The 24,225-nt window shown below is 49.1% G+C and overlaps 1 protein-coding gene across 2 annotated transcripts in view; it reads left to right on the top strand.

The window, feature by feature from the left end:
* The window catches only part of Xylb (xylulokinase), a 50,099-nt gene that overhangs the window by 5,190 nt on the left and 20,684 nt on the right, over positions 1 to 24,225 (top strand). Inside the window, exons 3-14 of one of the 2 annotated variants that reach the window (XM_045136430.1) lie at positions 1,002 to 1,071; positions 2,633 to 2,713; positions 4,275 to 4,361; positions 5,540 to 5,668; positions 6,908 to 6,973; positions 10,606 to 10,678; positions 12,181 to 12,299; positions 15,535 to 15,616; positions 17,764 to 17,804; positions 19,165 to 19,280; positions 20,725 to 20,840; positions 23,059 to 23,132. In XM_045136430.1, the coding sequence (XP_044992365.1) occupies positions 1,002 to 1,071; positions 2,633 to 2,713; positions 4,275 to 4,361; positions 5,540 to 5,668; positions 6,908 to 6,973; positions 10,606 to 10,678; positions 12,181 to 12,299; positions 15,535 to 15,616; positions 17,764 to 17,804; positions 19,165 to 19,280; positions 20,725 to 20,840; positions 23,059 to 23,132 (1,054 nt within the window). The remainder of the gene's footprint in view (positions 1 to 1,001; positions 1,072 to 2,632; positions 2,714 to 4,274; positions 4,362 to 5,539; positions 5,669 to 6,907; positions 6,974 to 10,605; positions 10,679 to 12,180; positions 12,300 to 15,534; positions 15,617 to 17,763; positions 17,805 to 19,164; positions 19,281 to 20,724; positions 20,841 to 23,058; positions 23,133 to 24,225) is intronic. The other variant, XM_045136431.1, reaches the window with a different exon arrangement.

The following is a 24,225-nucleotide window of genomic DNA, read 5'->3' as shown; positions in this document are numbered from 1 at the left end:
CTTGAAATCATAGCAATCCTCCTACCTCTGCCTCCCAAGTGCTGGGATTAAAGGCATGTGCCAGCATACCTGGCTTTAAAAAAAAATTATTTATTTATTTGAGAGAGGGAGAGGGAGGGAGGGGCAGACAGAGTAAACAGGCACACTAGGGCCTCCAGCCACTGCAAACAAACTCTAGACACATGCACCACCTTGTGCATCTATCTGGTTTATGTGGGTCCTGGGGAATTGAACCTGGGTCCTTAGGCCTCCCAGGCAAGCACCTTAACTGCTAAGCCATCTCTCCAGCCCACTCCTGACTTTTTAAAGCTACTACTTTTCACTCATGGGGGTTGCACTCAACCTTCCAGATGAGGTCTTCTCTTCATGAAGGCCTGGTGAAAAGATCCTAAGAATTGCCCTTTCTGGGCTGTTTTGGTGAGAAGATCCTAAGGGATCCTAAGAATCGCCCTCTCTGGGCTCTTCTGATGAGAAGATCCTAAGAATCACCCTCTCTGGGCTGTTCTGATGAGAAGATCCTAAGGATCGCCCTCTCTGGGCTGTTCTGGTGAGAAGATCCTAAGGATCACACTCTCTGAGCTGTTCTGGTGAGAAGATCCTAAGGATCGCCCTCTCTGGGCTGCTCTGGTGAGAAGATCCTAAGGATCACCCTCTCTGGGTTGTTCTGGTGAGAAGATCCTAAGGATCACCCTCTCTGGGCTGTTCTGATGAGAAGATCCTAAGGATCACCCTCTCTGGGTTGTTCTGGTGAGAAGACCCTAAGGATCACCCTCTCTGGGCTGTTCTGGTGTGAAGATCCTAAGAGCTGCCCTCTCTGGGCTCTTCTGGGTATTTCTGTGCTTTCTCTTTCCAGCTCTCCATGGTTAATCCACAGCCCCCTGTGGAACATGGAGGAAGGTTGTTCTTCAGCTGGAAGGGCTCCAGCCTCTGCCACCATGGGGCAGCTTTGCAGGACTCAATCTGCCCTATGGCTCCAACCCATAACTCTGTTCTCCCTGCAGGACTCAGGGCGGTGTCCATGTACACAAGGACAAGCTGACGGTCACCTCTCCGGTCCTCATGTGGGTCCAGGTAGGTATAGGGGTCTCTTTCCTCTTCTTCTCTAGTCTGTGTCACTGGAAGACATGGTAGAAGTTTGCAAGGAAGCCCCCAAGGTGGCAGCTCACAAGTGCAGCACTTGAGATATTTAACCTTGAGGTTAAGGGGTGCCCCAGTAGTTGTTGGGGTAAGCCAGCCTCAGCTGGTATCAGTTTTGGGCCAAGAGAACTTGCAAATTCTGGAGCCACGATGGTCGGTGAGCCCTTCCAGTATGCCTTTGAAAAACCACAGAGCCAGCTGGGCGTGGTGACGCACGCCTTTCAAACCCACACGCAGGAAGCAGAGGTAGAAGGATCACTATGAGCTGGAGGCCAGGGACTACGAGTGTGTTCCAGGTCAGCCTAGGCTAGAGACCCTACCTCAAAAAAAAAAAAGTCAGGTCTTGTGACCAATGAGATCACAGGAGCAGGGGTATATTCAGTATATGCAGCATGATAGGGCTGAAGCTGCCCTCATATGCCACTGGGGACCAGAGTCCCTGAACAGCCAGAGGTAGTGCTTAGTGTGTCCACCTACCAGAAGTCTTCTCTCAGTTCTTCAATGCCTGCTTAGCCGTCTTCTATGGAGTCTTGCTAGAAAGAAGATGCCAATCCGATGGTGAGGGTGGAATGGGGACTGGCACCCACAGCCACCATCTCTAATGACTCCCTCAATCCTGGGCTTCTGAATTCAAGGAGTCTGTCTGGGTCCGGAGCCCTCCTCGCGTGATAGCCCCTGCCTTGCTCTTCCCTTCCCTGTGGCTTTCAAGTCTGTTCATTCATCTGTTTTGTTTTGCTTTTGCTTTTTGATTTTTTTTCAGTTTTTTTTTTGTTTGTTTGTTTTCTTGTTTTTTCAAGGTAGGGTCTCACTCTAGCTCAGGCTGACCTGAAATTCACCATGTAGTCTCAGGGTGGCCTCAAACTCACGGCCTCCTGAGTGCTGGGATTAAAGGCGTGTGCCACCACGCCCGGCTCAGTTTTTATTTTCGAGGTAGGTGTCTCACTCTAGCCCAGGCTGACCTGGAATTCACTATGTAGTCTCAGGGTGGCCTCGAGCTCATGGCAGTCCTCCTGCCTCTGCTTTCCGAGTGCTGGGATTAAAGATGTGTGTGCCCAGCTTGTTTTTATTTATTTATTTATTTGAGAGAGCAAGAAGCAGGAGGAGAATGGGCACACCAGGGCCTCCAGCCACTGCAAATGAACTCTAGAAGCATGCCCCACCTTGTGCATTTGGCTTATATGGGTACTGGGTAATTGAACCTGGGTCCTTGGCTTTGCAGGCAGGCCCCTTAACTGTTGAGTCATTTCTCCAGCCCTCTTTTTGTTGTTGTTTTTGGTTTTTTGAGGTAAGGTCTCACTCTAGCTCAGGCTGACCTGGAATTTGCTATGTAATCTCAGGCTGGTCTCGAACTCACAGCGATCCTCCTACTCTGAGTGCTGGGATTAAAGGCGTGCGCCACCACTCCCAGCCATGTTTGGCATTTCCATGTGAGCCTCATGGCTTAGGGGAGTCTCTGGTTCTGCTCACTCACTATGGGTTCTGTTCTTTTGCTCAGGCTCTGGACCTGATCCTGGAGAAGATGAAGGCTTCAGGCTTTGACTTCTCTCAAGTCCTAGCCTTGTCCGGGGCGGGCCAGGTTTGTTAGCAGTAGCCCCTGTGGGTTGTGGGAGCCCGGCTATCTTGGCAGTGGGTCGGTGCTAAGGTGACAGCTCTTCTTGGAGCACACACTTTTCCTCGGCAGTGACAGTGTCTGCAGCTCTTTCACCTCAGGGGTTCCGTGGCCAGACTCGAGCAGCTTAGAGACCCTGTCTGACAGACAGCGGAGCACTGAAGCCTTGATTGTCTTCTGATGGCCACCAGTGTACTGTGATATGCGAACACCAAGGCACACACGTGCACACAGCACACGTGCAGAGAAACAAATAAATACACTTTCACAGGGCTGGAGGGATGGCTCGGCTGCCAAGGCGCTTGTCTATAAAGCCTAACAACCCGAGTGTCATTTCTCAGTACCCACATAAAGCCAGATGCACAAAGTGGCGTGTGCATCTGGAGTTCATTTGCCATGGCTGGAAGCCCTGGTGCACCTGTACTTTCTCACTCTTTCTGTCTGCTTTTTTCTGTTTCTCTGAATCAGATAAATAAATAAATAAAAAATATATATTTTTTAAGATACAACTTTACAAAAGGCACCAAAACAAAAAGGCCAGGTGTGGTGGCACACACCTTTAATCCCAGCACTCGGGAGGCTGCTGAGGTCGGAGGATCGTCATGAGTTTGAGACCACTCTGACATTACAGAGTGAATTCCAGGTCAGCCTGGGCTAGAGTGAGACCCTACCTTAACAAACCAACCAACGAGGCTGCAGAGATGGCTTAGTGGTTAAGGTGTTTGCCTGCGAAGCCCAAGGGCCAAAGTTCGATTCTCCAGATCCCACGTAAGCCAGATGCATATGGTGGTGCATGCGTCTGAGTTTGTTTGCAGTGGCCAGAGGCCCTGGTGCGCCTATTCTTTCTCACTCTCTCTAATAAATAATGAAATAAGAAACAACCAGCCAACCAACCAAAAAAATCTCAAAGACCAATAATTGTAGGACCATTGCCATTTTCTTTCTTCTTACCATCCTTCATTTCATTTTTTTTTTTTTTTTCAAGGTAGGGTCTCACTCTGGCTAGTTAGGCTGACCCGGCATTCACTCTGTGTTCTCAGGGTGGCCTTGGACTCACGGTGATCCTCCTACATCTGCCTCCCGAGTGCTGGGCTTAAAAGCATGCACCACCACGCCTGGGTCTTCTTTCTTCCCTCTCCCCGCCTCTCTTTCTTTCTTTCTTTCTGTACTTACTTGAGACAGAGGCACATAGAGAGAACAAGTACGCCAGGGCCTCCAGCCACTGCAAATGAACTCCAGATGCATGTGCCACCTTGTGTATCTGGCTTTATGTGGGTCCTGGAGAATCAAATCTGAGTGCTTTGGTTTTGCCTACAAGTGCCTTCACTACTAAGCCATCTCTCTAGTCCCCCTTTCTCGTTTTCTAGAAATGAAAACCAAGCCTCGTAGAGGGAGTGGTTTATGTGACGAATTGACGGTAGGGATATCCTTGGGGGCCCAGTTCTCTGGCTTGTGCTCTGGCTCTGTCTCCAGGAGGCTGGGACACCAGGATGTGGCTTATAAGTAAATCCTTGCGTCCCCTCCACAGCAACACGGCAGCGTCTACTGGAGGGCCGGGGCCAGCCGGGCGCTCACAAGCCTGTTACCAGATCTCCCCTTACAGCAGCAGCTGAAGGTAACAGCACGATTTGGGAATCTGAGAAGTTCCTTCTGCACTGGGGCCAGAGGGCTCCACATCCTGTAATTGGAGGCTTATTTTTTATTTATTTATGTATTTATTTATTTATTTTGGTTTTTCAAGGTAGGGTCTCACTCTAGCTGAGGCTGACCTGGAATTCACTATGTAGTCTCAAGGTGGCCTCGAACTCACGACAATCCTCCTACCTCTGCCTCCTGAGTGCTGGGATTAAAGGTGGCTATATTTTAAATTTTTATTTATTAGAAAGAGAGAAAGGGAGAAAATGGACACACCAGAGCCTTTTGCTACTGCAAATGAACTCCATGAAAAAAAAAAACAAACAAACTTGTGGGCTGGAGATGGCTTCCCTATTAATTTTGCTTTCTACAAAAACATGACGGACTTTGTTGGTCTGAGAGGACTGAGTTGAAATCTCCAGATCTCTTGCCGGGCGTGGTGGCACACGCCTTTAATCCCAGCATTTGGGAGGCAGAGGTAGGAGGACTGCCGTGAGTTCCAGGCCACCCTGAGACTACATAGTGAATTCCAGGTCAGCCTAGCCAAGCATGAGACCGTACCTCAAAAAAGAAAAAAAAAAACAAAAAAAGGTGGGGGACTGGAAAAATGGCTCGCTGCTTAAAAGCACTTGCTTGCAAAACCTGATGCCTTCCTTACAGCCTGGATTCAACTCCCTAGTGCCCACAGAAAGCCAGATTCAGAATGTGGTGCACGCATCTGGAGTTCATTTGCAGTGGCAGGAGGCCCTGACATTCCCCATTCTCTCTCTTGCTCTACTTGAAAATAATTTTTTTTTGGGGGGGAGGGGTTCATGGTAGTTTCAATCTAGCCCAGGCTGACCTAGAATTCACTATGTGGTCTCAGGGTGGCCTCAAACTCATGGTGATCCTCCTACCGCTGCCTCCCAAGTGCTGGGATTAAAGGCGTGTGCCACCACACCTACCCTGACCTCCACTCTCATGTGCACAAATACGCAAGTGCACACACACACACACACACTCACTCACTCACTCCAATTTCAGACTTTTGGGATAGACCCTGCTGGGCCCAAACTAGGGCCAGCCCATGGAGTCTTCCCGCTGTGGTGGGCGGTGTGAGGGCTAGTCCCAGGCTTCACCGAAGTCAGCGGTAGAGCTGAAGCCCGGCCCTCTTTCCAGGACTGTTTCTCCATCAGCGACTGCCCGGTGTGGATGGACTCCAGTACCACGACCCAGTGTCGCCAGCTGGAGGCGGCCGTGGGTGGGGCCCTGGCTCTCAGCCGTCTTACAGGGTCTCGGGCCTATGAGGTAGGTAACACCCGGGCCACACTGGGGACTCAGGTCCCTGAGTGCGCCCGTGTGGACATGGTGGTCTCAGTGAGGGTCGTGTGAGGTGGCCATGGTGCACGCCCTGGATGCAGGATGGAGTCGGCCCCTGGGTCCTGATCCAGGCCATCCTGCCTCCCTCTTTGCTTGTCAGGCCATAACAGGTTTCTTCGGTGTGCTTCTAGGCCAGGGCTGGGGTGTGAACGTGGCCAGATTCCTCACCTGAGCTGCTGTGTGTATGGTCATGATGGCGCCACCTCAGTCCCCTGCTGTGTCACCAACAGACCCTCCATCTGGGGTAGATGGAAGCCAAGTCAGGAAGACCCTTAATACATACAGGGTCGCCACTGTCCCAGTGGCTGCTAGGATTGGCCAGCTTGGGTCACATGACCATCACTGGAGCAGAGATCACTAGAAATAAGAACTTGGGAAAATTAGGCGTAGCAATGCACGCCTTTAATTCCAGCACTTGGGAAGAGGATCTCTGTGGGTTCCAGGGCATCTTGGGGTTACAGAGTTAGTGCCAAGGGCCAGAGAGATGGCTTAGCAGCTAAAGGAACTTGCTCGCAAAGCCTGACAGCCTGCATTTGATTCCCTAGTACCCAAGTAAAGCCAGATGCACAAAGTGGCACATGCGTGTGGAGTTCATTTGCAGAGACAAGAAGCCCTGCTGTGCTCATTCTCTCTCTCGCAAATAAATGAACAAGTAGAATTAGTTCCAAAGGATTTGGGGACTGGAGAGATGGCTCAGCTTGCTTGTGAAGCCTGATGACACAGGTTCAATTCCCTAGTGCCCACGTAAAGCCAGACGCACAAAATGGCACATGTAACTGCAGTTTGTTTGCAGTGGCAAGAGGCCCTGGCATGCCCATTTTCTTTTTTTGTTTTTTCTTTTTTTTTATGTTTTTTTTTTTTTTTTTTTTCGAGGTAGGGTCTCACTGTGGTCCAGGCTGGCCTGGAATTAACTATGTAGTCTCAGGGTGGCCTTGAACTCTCGGCGATCCTCCTACCTCTTCCTCCTGAGTGCTGGGATTAAAGGCGTGCGCCACCATGCCTGGCCCATTTTCCTTTGAGATGCTCCACTACACCCAGTTTGGGGCCTTTTTAAAGCTGTTATTACTCCATGTCCTGTCCAGAGCATGCCTGCTGAGCTCCCTTTATGAACTTATGAATTCTGTGTACTGTTTTGGTTCCTAAGAATTTGCACTCTTTTTTTCCCAGCGTTTCACAGGAAACCAGATTGCCAAGATTCACCAGCAGAACCCTGAGGCCTACTCACACACAGAGGTTGGTTCAACAGTCATGTCTGACTGAAAGTCACAGATGAATTCTTTTTTGTAATGCTTAGCACAGGCACATGTGCATTAGATAAAACCTCCAATAGGCAGACATTAAAAAATGATGCCAGGCGTGGTGGCGCATGCCTTTAATCCCAGCACTCAGGAGGCAGATATAGGAAAATTGCTGCGAGTTTGAGGCCACCCTGAGACTACACAGTGAATTCCAGGTCAGCCTGAGCTAGAGTGCCCATTCTCCTTCCCTTTCTCTCTCTCTCTCATAAGTAAATAAATAAATAATACTGGCCAGGCATGGGGGCACACACCTTTAATCCCAGCACTTGGGAGGCAGAAGTAGGATGCTGTGAGTTTGAGGCCAGCCTGGAATTACAGAGTGAATTCCAGATCACCCTGCACTAGAGAGACACCCTACCTCAAAAAAAAAAAAAAAGGTACAGGGGTTAGGAAGATGGCTCAGTGGTTAAAGGCGCTGCTCACAAAGCCTGTGTGCCTGGGTTTGATCCCAAAGGACCCTCCCAAAGCCAGGTGCACAATGTGGTGCATGCTTCCAGAGACTGTTGGCAGTGGCAGGAGGCCCTGGCACACCCATTCTTTTTCTCTGCATGCTAGTAAATGAATTAATGTATTTATCAAGAAATAGTACAGGCCAGGGAGATGACTCAGTGTATGCAGCAGTTGAGGTGTGGCTCAGTGGTAGATCACGTTCCTAACACATGCAAGGTCCTGGGTTCTATCCCTTCTAGTGAGGCTGAAAAATTCCTATTGTCTGCTGACATCATAGCTGTCCCAAAGCCAGGGCCTTGCTCATGCGTTTATGTTGATGCTGGCCTAAGGCAACCTGCTGTCATAACAAAGGTGGCTCTTGGGCCAGAAATAGTGGTGCACACCTTTAGTCCCAGCACTCAGGAGGTAGAGGTAGGAGGATCCCTATGAGTTTGAGGCCAGCCTGGCACTACAGAGTGAGTTCCAGGTCAACCTATGGTTGGGTGAGACCCTACCTCAAAAAAAAACAAAATAGGGCTGGAGAAATGGCTTAGTGGTTAAGGCATTTGCCTGCAAAGCCAAAGGACCTCGGCTCGATTCCCAGTACCCATGTAAGCCAGATACACAAGAGGCACATGCATCTGGAGTTTGTTTACAGTGGCTAGAGGCCCTGGCATGCTCATTCTCTCCCTGTCTTTCTTCTATCTCTATCTCTCTATGCTTGAAAATAAATAAATAAAATTTAAAAACAAAACAAAACAAAAAAGTGGGGCTTGACAGATGGCTTAGTGGTTAAAGCATTTGCTTGCAAAGCCACAGGACTCAGGTTCAATTCCCCAGGACCCACATAAGCCAGATGCACAATGGGACTCATGCATCTGGAGCTCATTTGTAGTGGCTGGAGGCACTGGCATGCCCATTCTCTCCCTCTCTCTCTGCCAAATAAATAAAATATAAATAAAGAGAATATAAGAATTCTTTTAGAAATAAACAAACAGCAGTGGTTCTTTTCATTGTTAGCAGTGTTGGTTTTTCTGAAACTACCAGCCCTGTGCTTATACAAGAAGATAAAGGGAAAGAAAAGTCTGTATCTTTTCTGTTTAGAGAAGACTGATCTGACCCAAAATCACTCTGTAGTCTCAGGCTGGCCTTGAACTTACGGTAGTCCTCCTACTTCTGCCTCCCGAGTGCTGGGATTAAAGGGGCATGCCACCCCTACCAGCTATGATGTATTTCTTTATTTTATTTTATTATTTATAGAGAGAGAGAGAAAGGCAAATAGAATGGGTATACCAGGGCGTCTAGCCACTGCAGGTGAACTCCAGACGCATGTGCTACCTTGTGTATCTGGGCTCACATGGGTCCCGGGTTATCTAACTCAGGTTCATAAGATTCCCAGGCAAGCGCCTTAATTGCTAAGTCATTTTTCCAGCCCAATGGTGTATTTCTTAAAATTTATTTTATTTTATTATTTATTTTTTATGAGAGAGAGAAAGAAAGAGGCTGATAGAGAGAATGGTCATGCCAGGGCCTTAAACTGCTGCAAATGAGCTCCAGAAGCATGTGCCACCTTGTGCATATGGCTTATGTGGGTCCTGGGAAATCGAACCTGGGTCCTGTGGCTTTGCAGGCAGGCAACTTAACCACTAAGCCATCTCTCCAGCCCACAATGATGTCTTTCTTTTTTTTTTTTAATTTTTATTAACATTTTCCATGATTATAAAATATATCCCATGGTAATTCCCTCTCTTTTTTTTTTTTTTTTTTTTTTTTGAGGTAGGGTTTCCCTGTAGCTCAGGCTGGTATTCACTCTGTAGTCTCAGGGTGGCCTCTAACTCACGGTGATCCTCCTACCTCTGCCTCAAGTGCCGGGATTAAAGGTGAGCACCACCACACCCGGCCCTTTTCTTTCTTTCTTTCTTTTTTTTTTTAACATTTTAGTTTTTTAGTTTATTTATTTATTTGAGAGCAACAGATACAGAGAGAAAGAAGCAGATAGAGAGAGAATGGACGTGCCAAGGCCTCCAGCCACCACTGCAAATGAACTCCAGATGCTTGCGCCCCTTGTGCATCTGACCAAAGTGGGTCCTGGGGAATGGAGCCTCGAACCGTGGTCCTTAGGCTTCACAGGCAAGTGCTTAACCGCTAAGCCATCTCTCCAGCCCCCCTGTTTTCTTTCTTTTTAAATTGATATTTCATCTTTTTTTTTTTTTTGAGAGAGCAAGCAAGAGGCAGAGAGCTAGAGAGAGAAAATGGGCACAACAAGGCCTCTAGCCACTGCAAATGAACTGCAGATGCACGTGCCACCTTGTGCATCTGACTTTATGTGGATATTGGAGAATTGAACCCGAGTCCTTAAGCTTTGCAGACAAGTGCCTTACTGACTGAGCCATCTCTCCATCCCTGCTTTGCTTTCTTTTTTCTTTTTTTTCTTTCTTTCTTTTCTTTTCTTTTTTCTTTTTTTTTTTTTTGAGGTAGGGTTTCGCTGTAGCTCAGGCTGACCTGGAATTCACTATGTAGTCTCAGGGTGGCCTCAAACTCACAGCGATCCTCTTAATTCGGACTCCTAAGTGATGGGATTAAAGGTGAGTGCTACTATATCTGGCAGCTTTTCTTGTTGTTAGGCTGTTCCCAGAAAAGAGTGAAGGAATGGCAATGTCCTTTTTCTTTCTTTTCTTTTTATAAAATTTTATTTATTTATTATTTTTTTCAAGGTAGGGTCTCACTCTAGCCCAGGCTGACCTGGAACTCACTGTGTAGTCCCAGGCTGGCCTCAAACTCGCAGCGCTCCTTCTACCTCAGTCTCTCAAGAATTCTGGAATTAAAGGTGTGCACCACCACACTCAGGAATGGAATTGCTGGAAAGAAGTCAGGACTCTCATGACAGAAGGGGTCAGAGTGCTCGGCTTCAGGGTGGACGTGGTGTCTTCCTGCACTTTCTGGTGTTTGTACCCTCTGTGTGTGTGTGTGTGTGTGTGTGTGTGTGAGCGCGTGCGCTGTTCAGTAGCCTGAGGTGTGTGGAAGTGAGCTCTCTCTCATGCCATGCTTCTTTTCTTTAGAGAGAGAGAGACAGGAGCCTTCAGTAGGCTGGGGTAGGGAGGGCGAGTCCTCCCTCCGCTCACGCTTCTCTCTTCGCAGAGAGTGACCTTGGTCAGCAACTTTGCCGCTTCTCTGTTCCTGGGCTCTTACTGCCCCATCGACTACAGTGATGGTAAGCCTTCAGAGCGCAGGGCGGGGACTCACGCAGCGTGCCCTGGGGACAGCCGGAGCCCCATGTGGCCTGGGTGGGAGCTCATCCTCATCTGTTAGTTCTCTTTCACTCTAAGCCTGTGGGGTCACTGAACTGTTATTTGTTTGTTTGTTTTCCAAGGTAGGGTCTCACTCTTGTCCAGGCTAGCCTGGAATTCACTATGTCGTATCAGGCTGGCCTCGAACTCACAGGCATCCTCCTACCTCTGCCTTATTTATTTATTTATTTATTTATTTATTTATTTATTTATTCGAGAGAGGAAGAGGCAGATAGAAAGAATGGGCATGCCAGGGCTTCTAGCCACTGCAAATGAACTCCAGATGCATGCGCCCCCCTTGTGCATCTGGCTTACGTGGGTCCTGGGGAATTGAACCAAGGTCCTTAGGCTTCGCAGGCAAACACCTTAACTGCTAAGCCATTTCCCCAGCCCTTACCTCTGCCTTTTGAGTGCTGGGATTAAAGGCATGTGCCACCACACCTGGCACTCATTTATTTGTATTTCAGAATTTCAGGTATTTGATCCATTTAGGCTTGATTATTATGCACGGAAACAGATAAGGATCGATTTCCATCCTTTTACATACAGCTATCCAATTTTCCCAGCACCATTTGTTAGAGAGGTGGTCTTTTCTCCATTGAATATTTTTTGGCTGTCATTTCAGATGATGGCTGTCATTTATTGATTTATTTTTATTTATTTTGGTTTTTCAAGGTAGGTCGACTCTAGCCCAGGTCGATCTGGAATTCACTGTGTAGCCTAGGGTGGCCTGAAACTCACAGCGATCTTTGTACCACTGCATCCTGACTGCTAGGACTAAAGGTGTGCACCACCACACCTGGCTACATTTGTTTAGTTTGGAGACCATCTCATGTAGTCATGCTGAACTCAACTCTCATTGGCCTGGAACTCACCAAGTTGGCTAAACTGGCCAGTCAGTGAGCTGCAGGGATTCTCCTGTATCTACTCTCCCAGTGCTGGGCTTACAGGTGCACACTGTTATGACTGGCTTTTTTTTTTAATATATATTTCATCTTTTTAATTTATCTGAGAGAGAAAGAGAGAGGAAGAAGGAGAAAGAGAGAGAATGGGCACGCCAGGGCCTCCAGCCACTGCAAACGAACTCCAGACGCATGCACCGTCTTGGGCATCTGGCTAACATGGGTCCTGGAGAATCGAACCTGGGTCCTTTGGCTTTGTAGGCAAGTGCGTTTAATTGCTAAGCCATCTCTCCAGCCCATGACTGGCATTTTTACACTGGCAATGAGGATTGAACTCAGGTCCTCGTACTTGCATGAAAGCATCTACCCACTAGGCGCCGAGGAGCACACCTTTAATCCAGGCACTCAGGCGCAGCGGTAGGAGGATCACGGTGAGTTGCAGGTCGGCCTGGGCCAGAGCGAGACCCTCCATCAGAAACCTCACAGCGGCCATCTTTATTGTTTGCTTGCCTTCCTTCCTTTAGGTTCTGGAATGAATTTGTTGCAGATCCAGGACAAAGTCTGGTCTCAGGCTTGCCTCCGTGCCTGTGCCCCCCATTTAGAGGAGAAGCTTGGTCCTCCGGTCCCATCGTGCTCAGTCGTGGTAAGTCTCCTGTCCGGGATGGCTGCCATAGTGCTACATGCGTGTGCGTACATGCACATTAGTTTTCAGGCAGTTTCCATGGGTACCGGTTGAGCCTCAGCCTAGCATTTGACATTAGTCAGAGCAAAGTGTCTTATTTCACACAGCACCGCTCAGGTGTGTGGCCAGATTCCCGGTGTGGCTGGGGCCTTTTAGGGGATTTGTGTGCGCCTAAGGGAAAAGCACATAGAATGTTGAGCTCTTAGGCATCAGTGAGGAAACTTGAAGCAGACAGACTTGGGAAAGTAGAATGCACAGACCCTGAGATGGAGGCCTGGCTCTACTACTGACTGCCTCTCTTTCAGTTGTGCCTCAGTTTCCTCACTGGGAGCAGTGTCAATGATTCTCTCTTAAAGGCCTCTTGCACAGAGGTGGAAGTAGTTAAAATGGTAACTTGGTGACAGTAAAATAAGAGCTCTTGGCCATGAATATAGCTCTGTGTGTGTGTGTGTGTGTGTGTGTTTTGTTTTGTTGAGGTAGGGGTTCACTCTAGCCCAGGCTGACCTGAAATTCACACCCGGCTCTTCTTCTGCCTTCTGTGAGACGGGGGCTCTTGCCACTGCAAAGGTCTGCCAGCCAGTCTAGCTATCAAATAGACTCTCTTATCATCAGGCATGTTGCATCTGGCTTAAATGGATGCTAGGGAATTGAACTTGGGTCAGCAGGTCTTACAAGCAAGTCCCTTTAACTGCTCTGTCTCAGCCCCTGCTTTTGGTTATATTAAGAATGGGGCTGGGGAGATGTCTTAGCAGTTAAGGAGCCTAAGGACCCATGTTCTACTCTCCAGGTCCCATGTAAGCCAGATGCACAAAAGTGAGGCATGCGCAAGGTTGCACATGCCCACTAGGTGCCGCAAGCATCTTGGAGTTCAATTGCAGTGGCTGAGGCCCTGGCATGCCAATCTTTCTCTCTGTCTCTGTCTCCCTCTAAAATAAAAAGACAGTGTCTGGAGCAGAGCCCTGCTCATGGGGTCCTTTGGTAGGGCACACATGTGAAGCAAGAGCAACTAGAATGAACCCTGTAGGGGACAGATGGTGGGTGGGTGGGAAGGAAATCATTTCTTCTCAGCACCATGGTGCCTTCTGAGTCATCCCAAGGTCACTGCCATCTGAAAAGAGAAGGTTCTCTACCAAAAGTGAGAGTAGCATTAATATAAGGGTATGAACATTAAGAGAAGTGCTTACTGGGCAGTTTGATGAGCATAGTATATACGTTTAGCCAGACAGCAGCAGACATTACACCCCTAGGGCTCATGACTACCCTGTTTTAAGTTTTCAGTATCAGGGATGTATTCCCTCGCATGGAGTGGGCCTCTAGTCTAATTAGAGGGCAGTTGGTTTCCACCATGACAAACATGCCACTATTGCACCCGTTGGCTTATTTGGCCCCGTGCTTTTCTTGTAAGAGTTTCATTCGCACACTGAAAACTGCCTTTGCCACCATGAGGGTAAATGTTAAGGTCAGACCCCCACCATCCACAGTGAGCCATGAGGCCCGTGTGCTGGGAGGAATGGGGAGGGCCATTGTCCAGAGAAGCTGGCCCAAGCAGTGGATGCCCTGGGTCAGAAAGACAAGGAAAGGCAAACAGAAAACTGCCAACTGCCGTGTGAATGGATGTGCGGAAGAGGGTGATACAGGCAAACTGAGAAAACTTACTGAAACATGCAACAGGTGGGCCAGAGAGATTGCTCAGTGGTTAAAGGCACTTCCTTGCAAAGTCTGACTTCCTGGGCACGGTTCCCCAGTGCCCACATAAAGTCAGAGCACAAAGTGGCACATGTATCAAGAGTTCTTTGCAGTGGCAAGAGGCCTAGCATGCCTGTTCTCTCTCTATCTATCTCTCCTTTTCTCTGTCTACATGCAAAATAATAGGTAAATAAAATATATTTTAAAATATCTTCACCGGTTTATTTGTGAGCAGAGAAGGAATGGGTGTGCCAGGCCTCTAGGCGCTGCACGCAAACTCCAGATGCTCCACTTTGTGCGCCCGGCTTTGGTTGTTTTGTTTCACAGGCAAGTGCCTTAACCATTGAGCCACCTCTCCAGCCATATATTTTGGTTTTTTGAGGTAGGGTCTTGCTCTCTAGGCCAGTCTAACTTGGAATTCACTATGTAGTCTCAGGGTGACCTCGAACTCACAGCAGTCCACCTACCTCTGCCTCCCAAGTGCTGGGATTAAAGGCTTGCACCACCATTGCTCGGCAAAAAGTGTGTGTGTGTGTGTGTGTATTTGTTTTTTCGAGGTGGGGTCTCACTTTAGCACAGGCTGACCTGGAATTCACTATGTAGTCTCAGGGTAGCCTTGAACTCATGGCGGTCCTCCTACTTCTGCCTCCCAAATGCTGGGATTAAAGACATGTGCCACCAAGCCAAAACTACTTCAAAAAATATATATATATATATATGTATGTATGTATACACACACACACACATATTGAAATTTATTTTATTTTATTTTATTTTTTTACTTGAGAGAGAGAAAGAGGGGAAAAAAGAGAGAGAGAATGGGTGTTCTGGGGCCTCCAGCTACTGCAAATGAACTCCACACACATGCACCACCTTGTGCATCTGGCCTATGTGGGTCCTGGGGAATCAAGCCAAGGTCCTTTGGCTTTGCAGGCAAACACCTTAACAGCTGGAGCTGGTGGTGTATGCCTTTAATTCCAGTACTTGGGAGGCAGAAGTAGGAGGATTATCATGAGTTTGAGGCCACCCTGAGACTATATAGTGAATTCCAGGTTAGCCTGGACTAGAGTGAGACTCTACCTTGAAAAACAAAAATGGAGAGAGAGAATGGGTGCACCATGGTCACTAGCCACTACAGTCAAACTCCGGATGTATCCCCACTTTGTATATCAGGCTTTGTGTGGGTACTGGGGAATCAAACCCAGGTCATTAGGCTTTACAAGCAAGTACCCTTAACCCCTCAGCCATCTCTCCAGCCCGGGGCCCTGAATTTTAAAATCAAATGATCTTCAAGGTATGTGGTTCCAAACCTGCAGCTGCCTCCTGGTTTGTGACTAGTGTGGGCGTGCCTGGTCTGCATCTGGGAGTGAGGGACCTCCAGGCTCTGCCGGCTGAGCAGCGGAGAATACGCAGCTCCTAGCCCAGGGATCCGCGGTCTCCGTGTGCCGAGGCCGGCGTGACCACCCGAGCAGGCCCGCTTCGGCCAAGCACTCCTGCTTGTTCTCCCCAGGGAGCCGTTTCCTCCTACTACGTCCAGCGCTATGGATTTCCCGTGGGATGCAAAGTGGTGGCCTTCACCGGAGACAACCCAGGTGAGTTCCTCAGGGGGTTGGCTGGGTCCATTCTAGCCATTTATTTATTTACCAGTTTATTTATTTGTGGAGGCAGGGTCTTAATGTATTTCGGGCTGGCCTGGAACTTACCGTGTACCCTACACTGGCCTCAGTCCTCTTTCCTCAGTCTCCCAGGCCCTGGGATTACAAGCATGAGCCACTGCATCTTGTTTATGCTGTTCTTTTGTTATTATTATTAAATTTTTTTTTTTTTTTGGTTTTGGTTTTTTGAGGTAGGGTTTCACTCTAGCCCAGGCTGACCTGGAATTCGCTATGTAGTCTCAGGGTGGCCTTGAACTCACGGCAGTCCTCCTACCTCTGCCTCACAAGTGCTGGGATTAAAGGTGTGCACCACCACACCCAACTTTTTTTTTTCATGTTTGAGAGGGAGAGAGAGAGAGAGAGAGAGAGAGAGAGAGAGGGAGAATGAGCGCACCAGAGCCTTTCAGCTGTGTGAACGAACTCCAGATGCATGCGCCCCTTGTGTGCATGTGCGACATTGCGAGCTTGTGTCACCGTGCGTCTGGCTACACAGGACCCGGAGATTTGAACTTGCATTCTTAGGCTTTGCAGGCAAGTACCTTAATTGCTAAGTCATCTCTCCAGCCCTTCTTTTTATTTTTTTTAAATATTTAATTTTTTTTATTTGGGAGAGAAAGAGAGAGAGAGGAAGAGGGAGAGAGAATGGGCATGCCAGGTCCTCCAGCCACTGCAAAAGAACTCTAGACACATGTGTCACCGTGTGCATCTGGCTATGTGGGTCCTGGAGAATTGAACCTGGGTCCTTTGGCTTTGCAGGCAGACCCCTTAACTGCTAAGCCATCTCTCCAGTCCCCAGCTCTTCTTTTTCTTCTTCTTTCTTTCTTTTTTTTTTCTTGGGGGGGGGTGGTTCTGAGGTAGGGTCTCACTCTAGCTCAAGCTGACCTGGAAATCGCTATGTAGTCTCAGGGTGGCCTCAAACTCATGGCGATCCTCCTACCTCTGCCTCCCGAGTGCTGGGATTAAAGGCATGCGCCACCACGCCTGGCTCTTAAAATTTCTTTTACTTGTGTGTGTGCGCACGCACATGCCAGGGTCTCTTGCCGGTGCCAGTGAAATACCAGATGCTTGTGCCGCTTTTTGCATCCAGCTTTATGTGGTTGGCTGGGCCTGCAGGCTTTTCCAGCACCTGTAACCACCGAGCCATCTCCCCAGCGCCTAGGCCTGCTTCAGGCTGGACTTGAACCTCACTTTGTGCATCTGGCGTTACGTGGGTACTGGGGAATCTAACCCAGGTCGTTACCAGGTTGTCAGGCTTTTCAGGCAAGTGCCTTAACCACTGGGCCATCTCCTCAGCCCCCATTAGCTCAGTTTTTTCTTTGCCGATGTGTGTGTCTGAATGCGGCAGAGTCACCTCTGCATACCTCTGTGCTTCCCCACAGAGTGCTGCGCTCACCTGCAGTGGCTGGAGTGGAGTGTTGGGTGTCCAGCTCCATCATTTCTTGTCCATCTCTTGTTTGTTTGTTTTTCTTTTAAAAAATATTTTATTTAGCCAGGCATGGTGGCGCACACCTTTAATCCCAGCACTCGGGAGGCAGAGGTAGGAGGATCGCTGAGTTCAAGGCCCCCTGAGACTACATAGTGAATTCCAGGTCAGCCTGGACTAGAGAGAGAGAGACCCTAACTCAAAAAAACCAAAAAAACAAAAACAAAAACAAAACAAAAGTCCAGATCTAATAACCACTGTGACCCTACTCTGTGACCCCCTGTATTCTCCTTTTTAATTTATTTGTTTTTTTTTTTGTTTTGTTTTGTTTTGTTTTTCTTTATTTTTGTGTTTTCTTTTATTTTTTGTTTTTTTTAATTTGGATTTTGGAGGTAGGGTCTCACTCTAGCCTAGACTGACCTGGAATTCACAATAGAGTCTCAGGTTGGCCTCAAATTCACGGTGATCCTCCCACCTCTGCCGCCCCATTGTTGGGATTAAAGGTGTGTGCCACCATGCCTGGCAGTCCTCAGCTTTTCCTGTGGGCTGAGGTGGTGGGTGACGGCCTTGTTGCTGCCTGGCGGGGGGCGGGGGGGTGCAGTGTTTGCTGTGTGGCCCCCACGTGGCTCTTGCTAACCAGAGGCTCCCCTTCCGTTCTCAGCATCACTGGCGGCCATGAGGCTGGAGGAAGGTGACATTGCGGTAAGGTGACGTCTGACACCCTCACCCGTTCTGCCTTGGTGACCAGGGGCTAGGACTCAGCAGTGGGTTAGCTACTTAGCAGAAGGTCTGCTGGCTCCAAAGAGGGATGACGGCCCACATCTCCTCTTCCAATAAAGGGTCATCAGTCTCTGTGGACTGGGCAGGACCTCTGCTTGATGGTGACCAGTGTGGGGGGTGGGCACAGTCACAGAGGGTTAGGTAAGTGCCACAGTGCCGTGAGCTCCCCAGGTGAACAAGGGACACTTCGCCGGTGCCTTCCTACTTAGAGCAGGGAAGCCATTATTGATGCCTTTATGGGTAAGTGTGCCCATGTGTGTTAGACAGCGTCACGTTGCTGGGATGAACAGCTGAACCAGACACACGTTATGGAAGGAAGGGATTTATCTCAGGCTTGTAGATCCGGGGGAAGTTCCATCAATGGTGGAAGAAGCAGCTCCCATTCCTAAATCCACACAGAGAGAGGATCCATACCAGCCAGCGAACACCAAAAGGCAGCAGGCAGGACCCCCACACACACCCAGTTCCAAGCTCCTTGCACACCTTTGGACTGGAACTCGGATCTGCCTCCGTGGCACGCGCCTCCCGTGGCAGTGGTTGCCCTGCTAGGGGCTGAAGCTGTTAACTCATGTTTAAAATTTATTTTTGTTTATTTTTATTTATTTATCTGAGAGCGACAGAGAGAGAAAGAGGCAGATAGACTGAGAGAGAGAATGGGCGTGCCAGGGCCTCCAGCCACTGCAAATGAACTCTAGACACATGTGCCCCCTTGTGCATCTGGCTAACGTGGGTCCTGGGGAATTGAGCCTCGAACTGGGGTCCTTAGGCCTCACAGGCAAGCGCTTAACTGCTAAGCCATCTCTCCAGCCCCCATTTTTTTTTAAAGAACCAATTGTTTATTTATTCAAGGCGGGGCAGGGGAGAGAATGGGTACGCCAGGGCCTCAGTCCACTGCAAATGAACTCTAGACGCATGCACCCACTTGTGCATCTGGATTATGTGGGTCCTGGAGAATCAAACGGGGGATCCTTTGGCTTTGCAGGCAAATGCCTTAACCACTAAGCCCCTGTAAATTCAATTTTAATAAAACACCTGAGTCTGTGGAGGACATACATTCAAACTACCACCCCACAATGACAGCGTGAATTTGGGGAGTTGACTTTTGACTCGCGTAGTCTGGGAGGGTCAGAAGAGGTTTCCATGAAGAAGTGGTACTCGCTCTGAGCTGAGGTCTTCAGCATGAGGGGGAATGAAGTGATGGGACGAAGGAGCCAGAAATGTGACAGAGAGAAAGGGCTTGTAGGCAAGCCCAATGTTCCTCACCTCTGCTCTCTCCCCCTAGGTCAGCCTGGGCACCAGCGATACCCTATTCCTCTGGCTCCAGGAGCCCACACCCGCCTTGGAAGGCCACATCTTCTGCAACCCGGTTGACCCCCAGCACTACATGGCGCTCCTGTGGTAAGCCTGGGCGAGGGTTGGCCTGGTTCCCTGAATGGAGGGAAGGAGTTGCAGACAGCTCCAAGTCATTCCACTGAACCACCTTGCAGGGACCTGAGATTCCCTAGGTTCTTGCTGGCAGCTGACCAGGGTAGAGAAGAACCCAGAGTTCCCCAGCCCAGTTCAAACTCAGCCCCCACTGTGGTATTCTGTGTGGCTCTGCACAGGCCCCATGACGTATCTGAGCCCTACCTTCCCAGAGGAAGGGGTTTACTTCATGGTGCAGTGACACATCTAGCTTGTGGTGATAAATGGCCTGGAGGACACCTTGCTTTCTGGAAGTTCTTACTGGTAGCATGTGCTCTACTTCCTGACCAGCAGCCTTTGGAGGCCTGTTGGAAGCTACCTTGGGAAGAAGTATTTTTTTGTTTTTAAAATATTTTTATTTTATTTATTTATTTGACAGAGAAAGAGGGAGAGAGAGAGAGAGAGAATGGGCACACCAGGGCGTCCAGCCACTGCAACCAAACTCCAGACGTGTGCTCCCCCTTGTGCATCTGGCTAACATGGGTCCTGGGGAATCAAACCTGTGTTCTTTGGCTTTGCAGGCAAACACCTTAACCACTAAGCAAGCCATCCCTCCAGCCCTGGAAGAAGGTTTTTGAGGGCTGGGTGGGGTGGTGCACGCCTTTAATCCCAGCACTTGGGAGGCTGAGATAGAAGGTTGGGAGGCTGAGATAGAAGGATCGCTGTGAGTTTAAGGCCAGCCTTAGACTACATAGTGAACTCCAGGTCAGCCTGGGCTAGAGAGAGACCTTACCTCAAAAAAAAAAAAAAAAAAAAAGGGCTAGAGAGATGACTTAGCGGTTCAGACATTTGCCTGTAAAGCCAAAGGATCCTGGTTCAAATCTCCAAGACCCACATAAGCCAGTTGCACAAGGTGGCGCATGCATGTGGAGTTTGTTTGCAGTGTCTGAAGGCCCTTGGTCCACCCATTCTCTCTCTCTGTCTCTCTCTCCCTCTTTCTCTCAAATAAGTAAATGAAAAACAAATAATAAGTAAAAGTTTGAAAACAAAGGCTTTTGAGCCTCTAAACGCTGTAAATTATTGGTGAATGCGGCAGGCTGGGTCGGGGGCACGGTGGGCGGAGGTCCTACTTGTTATCTCTACCCGGGGTCCTCTGTGGCGCCTCCGCTACATCCAGAGCCAGAGACCAGTTGAATCCAGCACCTTCCACCATCCGGGACGTTCGTGGGGCCTGGAAGCCCCGGGACACCCCAGGTACCTGACGCTCAGGCCGCTTGCTACACGCCGTGGCTCAACCTGGCCGCAGCCCCTAGGGCTCGGGTGCAGAGTGCGGCCGCAGCGCCCGGTGGAACGCTCGAACGCAGCGCGAGAAGGACCCGGGGCTCCCTCGTCAGCACCCTGGAGCAGGTCCAGTGCTCAGAGACGTGTCCTTCTTCAGCTTTAAAAATGGCTCCCTCATGAGAGAGAAGATCCGAGATGAGTGTGCTTCCGGCTCCTGGCGCGAGTTCTCCAAGGCCCTGCGGTCCACGGAGATGGGAAACAGCGGGAGCGTGGGTGAGCTGCTTGGCCATGCCTGGATGTTGGGACGGTGAGGTCTACAGTGCCATGACTTGAATGGGCCATGGAGAAGTCCAGAGGTGGGGCTTTCTGTCTGTTCATACATTTTATTTATTTATTTATTTATTTATTTGTTTTTGAGAGAGAGAGAGGCAGACAGAGACATGTGCCAGGGCCTCTAGCCACTGCAAACAAACTCCAGACACCTGCATCACCATGTGCATCTGGCCTACGTGGGCTCTGGGGAATTGAACCTTGGTCCTTAGGCATTTCAGGCAAGCACCTTAACTGCTAAGCCATCTCTCCAGCTCAGCCCCATATTTTTCTTTGAGGCAGGCTGTCACTTTAGCCCAGGCTGACCTAGAACTCACTCTGTAGCACCAGGCTGACCTTGAACTCACAGTGACCCTCCTACTTCAGCCTCCCAAGTTCTGGGATTAAAGGTATGCCATCATGCCCTGCATGAAGTTATTTTTTGTTTTGCTTTTTGAGATAGGGTCTTGCTCTAGCCCAGACTGGCCTCAAACTCACAGCCATCCTTCTACTTCTGTCTCCTGAGTGCTGATATTAGAGGTGTGAGGCACCACACCTGACTTGTTCACATTTTTGTGCGTGTATGTGCTTCTCTGTGTGTGTGTGTGCATACACCTCTGTGCACGTGTGGGGAAAGATGACAATCTCTGGTGTCATTCCTCAGGTGCCAACTACTTTTTAATTTATTTTTTTTAGGGCTAGAGAGATGGCTTAGTGGTTAAGACACTTGGCTGCAAAGCCTAAGGAGCCATATTCGACTCTCCAAATACCAATGTAAGCCAGATGCATGAGGTGACAAGCTCCCAAGGTCACATATGCGTACAAGGTGGCACACACGTATGGAGCTCAATTGTAGTGGTTAGAGACCCTGGCATGCCAATTCTCTCTCTCTTGTTCTTGCTCTAGCTCTCTCACATAAAAAAAAGGCCAGTCTGTTGGGCTTGCCTCAAAACAAATATATGTATATATACATACACACACACACACACACACACACACATACACATATGGCTGAGGGGATGGCTTAGCAGTTAAGGTGCTTGCCTGCAAAGCCTAAGGACCCAGGTTCAATTCCCCAGGACCCATGTAAGCCAGATGCACAAGGTGGCGCATGTATCTGGAGTTCATTTGCAATGGCTAGAGGCACTGGCATGCCGTTTCTCTCTCTATCTGTATCTCTCCCTCGCAAATAAATAAATAAAAATAATAACAAAGGGCTGGAGAGATGGCTTAGTGGTTAAACATTTGCCTGTGAAGCCTAAGGACCTCCGTTCAAGGCTCAATTCCCCAGGACTCACGTAAGCCAGATGCATAAGAGGGCGCATGCATCTGGAGTTCGTTTGTAGTGGCTGGAGGCCCTGGTGCACCCATTCTCTCTTTATCTATCTGCCTCTTCTCTCTCTGTCACTCTCAAATAAATTAAAAAAAATTTTTTTTGTTTGTTTATGAGGTAGGGTCTCACTCTAGCCCAGGTTGACCTGGAATGCACTATGGAGTCTCAGGGTGGCCTTGAACTCACAGCAATCCTCCTACCTCTGCCTCCCGAGTGCTGGGATTACAGGCATGTGCCACCACTCCTGGCCAGTATTTTTGGTTTTTTTTACTTGTCAACAGAGAAGAGAGAGAATGAGTGGGCACAGCAGGGCCTCTTGCCACTGCAAATGAACTCTAGATGCATGTGCCACTTTGTGTGTCTGGCTTTACATGGATACTGGGTAATTGAACCTGGGCTGGCAGGCTTTGCAAGCAAATGTTCCTAGCCCCCATTCCCCTTCTTTTTTAGAGGTAAGGTCTCGCTCTAGCACAGGCTGATCTGGTATTCACTCTGTAGTCTCAGGGTGGCCTCGAATTCACGGTGATCCTCCTACCTCTGCCTCCCGGGTGCTGGGATTAAAGGCGTGCGCCACCATGCCAAGTTTCGTTCACTTTTTTTTTTGTTTTGGGGGACATTGTGTAGAGCTCACCTAATTAGCTGAGCTGACTAGTCTGTGAGCCAGGATGTGCCTGTCTCTGCCTCCCCATGTTGGGATCACCATGCCACCATGCCCAGCACTTTCAAGGGATTGAACTCAGGCCCTCCTGCTTGCAAGGCAAGCACTTGCCCAGGTGAGCTGTCTCCCTAGTCGAGAGGCTGTTCTTGGTCTCTGCCCCTGACAGATAATCGCTTCCTGTTTTGTTTCAGGCTTTTACTTTGATGTAATGGAGATCACTCCAGAAATTTGCGGGCGTCACAGGTTTAATGCAGGAAACGCTGAGGTACGTTTTGGTGGTTGCTGTTGGACTTCGGAAGTACACGTACTCCAGGTTGTACACTCTGCTTCACAACTTCCTATCAAATTGTGCCACCTTTGTTTTGTTTTTCAAGATAGGGTTTCCGCTCTAGTCCAGGCTGACCTGGAATTCACTGTGCAGTCTCAGGCTGGCTTTGAGCTCACAGCCGTTCTCCGACCTCAGCCTCCCGAGTGCTGGTGTTGTGGGTGTGTGACACCACGCCACGCTTCCAGTTCTTTTTAAGAATTTTTATTTATTTATTGACAGAGGGCAGGGGGGAGAATGGGCGCACCAGGGCCTCCAGCCACTGCAAATGAACTCTAGATGCATGGGTCGCTTTGTGCATCTGGCTTTACATGGGTGCTGGGGAAGTGAACCTGGGTCGTTAGGCTTTGCAGGCAAGCGCCTTAGCTGCTAAGCCATCTCTCCAGCCCCCTAGTTCTGCCTGGCTTAGACGCCAGTGTTTTGTTTCTTCTCCACCATGTGGCTCCTCCCGAGATTCCGTCACTTCTTAGACTTTTAAACAACTTCCTGGTAGTAATAAAGAGTGATTGTCATGAATTGGGTTGGATCTGAGGGATGCTTGTGAGTGTTAGGAGTGGGTGTTAGGGAGCTTCTCTAGTCGCTGTAACAGTCAACAGGTATCAGTTGGTGCCTGAAAACAGCCTTGCATGTTGAGGTTCAGTGGAATGCTTTGGGTAAGGTATAGGGAAGTTCATCTTGGTCTTTGGGTGTGATCAGTTGGGTTTCTGTTCACACACTGAGACACTGTATGTCCCACAGTATGAAAGATGCAGCCGAAATAAGCCGTGTGCTCGGCAAGGAGGAGGTAATGCTAGTCTTTCTTTCCTTCCCTCAGTAGGTGTGTGTGCCTGCTCTCACTTGAGCCTGAGCCGACCTGGAACCCATTCTGCAGCCAGGCTTGCCTCAGTCTCCCTGTGGCAATCCTCCTACCTCAGCCCCCTGAGTGCTGGGATCAAAGATATGTGCACTGCACATAGCTTCTGTTTGTTTATTTATTAAAGATTTTTATTTATTTGTCTGAGAGAGAGACAGGAAGGAAGAGGAAGACATATAT

Source organism: Jaculus jaculus, chromosome 17 (assembly GCF_020740685.1).
Source record: "Jaculus jaculus isolate mJacJac1 chromosome 17, mJacJac1.mat.Y.cur, whole genome shotgun sequence".
In the NCBI taxonomy this organism is placed as follows: domain Eukaryota; kingdom Metazoa; phylum Chordata; class Mammalia; order Rodentia; family Dipodidae; genus Jaculus; species Jaculus jaculus.
This window is presented reverse-complemented; position numbering and strand designations above follow the sequence as displayed.